The sequence below is a fragment of the Priapulus caudatus genome, unplaced genomic scaffold (genome assembly GCF_000485595.1).
Source record: "Priapulus caudatus unplaced genomic scaffold, Priapulus_caudatus-5.0.1 Scaffold425, whole genome shotgun sequence".
Lineage (NCBI taxonomy): Eukaryota > Metazoa > Priapulida > Priapulimorpha > Priapulimorphida > Priapulidae > Priapulus > Priapulus caudatus.
In genome coordinates, this window is record NW_014577486.1 from 293,003 (window position 1) to 294,598 (window position 1,596).

At 44.4% G+C, this 1,596-nt stretch overlaps 1 protein-coding gene across 1 annotated transcript in view; it reads left to right on the forward strand.

Annotated features, from left to right (window-relative positions):
* The window catches only part of LOC106810266 (dual oxidase 1-like), a 30,249-nt gene that overhangs the window by 26,569 nt on the left and 2,084 nt on the right, over positions 1-1,596 (forward strand). Inside the window, exons 4-5 of the mRNA XM_014813559.1 lie at positions 857-1,044; positions 1,283-1,319. Coding sequence (XP_014669045.1) covers positions 857-1,044; positions 1,283-1,319 — 225 coding nt within the window. The remainder of the gene's footprint in view (positions 1-856; positions 1,045-1,282; positions 1,320-1,596) is intronic.

A 1,596-nucleotide genomic window follows, 5' to 3' on the forward strand; every position in this document is an offset into this window, starting at 1 on the left:
ATGTTTATTATTATAACAGTGGGCCACGTCGAAGACCTGTGATAAACTATTATAACACTGGGCCACCATACTTCAGCGTTATATGGTTATGTTTATTATTATAACAGTGGGCCACGTCGAAGACCTGTGATAAACTATTATAACACTGGGCCACCATACTTCAGCGTTATATGGTTATGTTTATTATTATAACAGTGGGCCACGTCGAAGACCTGTGATAAACTATTATAACACTGGGCCACCATACTTCAGCGTTATATGGTTATGTTTATGTATTATAAGAGTGGACCACGTCGAAGACCTGTGATAAACTTATATAACATTGGGCCACCATACTCGCTGATCATAAAGTATTTCTCTCGTTAAAATAATAACTACTATATCCACGTGTAAGTGATCGAGCGCAGGGTAAAGTGTTTCTCTCGTTAAAATATTAACTATCACCAGGAGTGAATAATAATAGATCTATTATTATTCACTTCTGCTATACTATATATTGCGTTTTCGATTAACCAGCCGACCTCGCTCGCCCATCCAAACCACCTCTAGCGCATTCTCCACTTCCTCCATTCACACGCGTATCTCAGTGAGTTTTACCTTACCCGCGAGATCTATGATAGATTTCAGCCAGTACGCTTCGAGCACACGTATATACGTGTGTTAACTAGTTCAACTGGTTTTCATTCCGTTGGACGCAAACATCGGGTAAACGCCGTCGGAGCACGGTCTGGTAATGTTCGCGTTACGTCACGGTGACGTCACCGTTATCTAAGCATCTCGATGACGTCGGGATGATGTTCTCTAGCGAGACGTGGCGGAAGCGTTGTCATAGCAACGGGTCTTACCGCGTTCGCAGGTCAGGTCGTAGCGTACGAAATAATGCACGGAATGGATAAGACGTGTCCGATCGAAGTCTTCAACGTCCCGATGACGTCATGCGACAAGGACGGCGCATGCGCACCGGAAGCCGGAAACGGCATGCCCGTAAGCAGAATAAAATACGCAGCGCAAACCGGAGAGTCCATGAACAACCCGAGAGCTCAGGTGAGTGCGTGCTGCGGCTGCGGCTGCGGCTGCATAAATCGAACGTCAGCAGCGGCTTCACGCGATTCGATTGATCGGTGATAGTCACGTGGTACGAGATCAGTACTCAGACTACCCACGCCAACCTTTCACACAATCCACGTACAGGATATGCGCATGTCGAATATGTACGAACGGTGTTTATCACTATTCGTCATACTGTGTGTCTACTAGTGTCTAACTCTCAATTGTCGTGTAGCTGAGTATCTTTATTGGAATCCGTGTGTCGTTGATGGGTATATAGTGTCGTATTAGAGTTAGTACGCTGAGTCGCACGTCATGACGTTACACGATTTTCGTGACAGGTGCAAAAGTAAACGACACTAATGGGTCGTAATGTTTTCATGAGCGTTTCGAACGTAAATGACAATAATGTGTCGTTAATGTTTTCATGAGTTTCGAAGATAAATGACACTACTGTGTTGTAACGTTCTCATAAGCGTTTCAAGCGTAAATGACACTAAGGTTTCGGAATGTTTTCCTGGGCGTTTCAAACGTAAATGACTCTATATA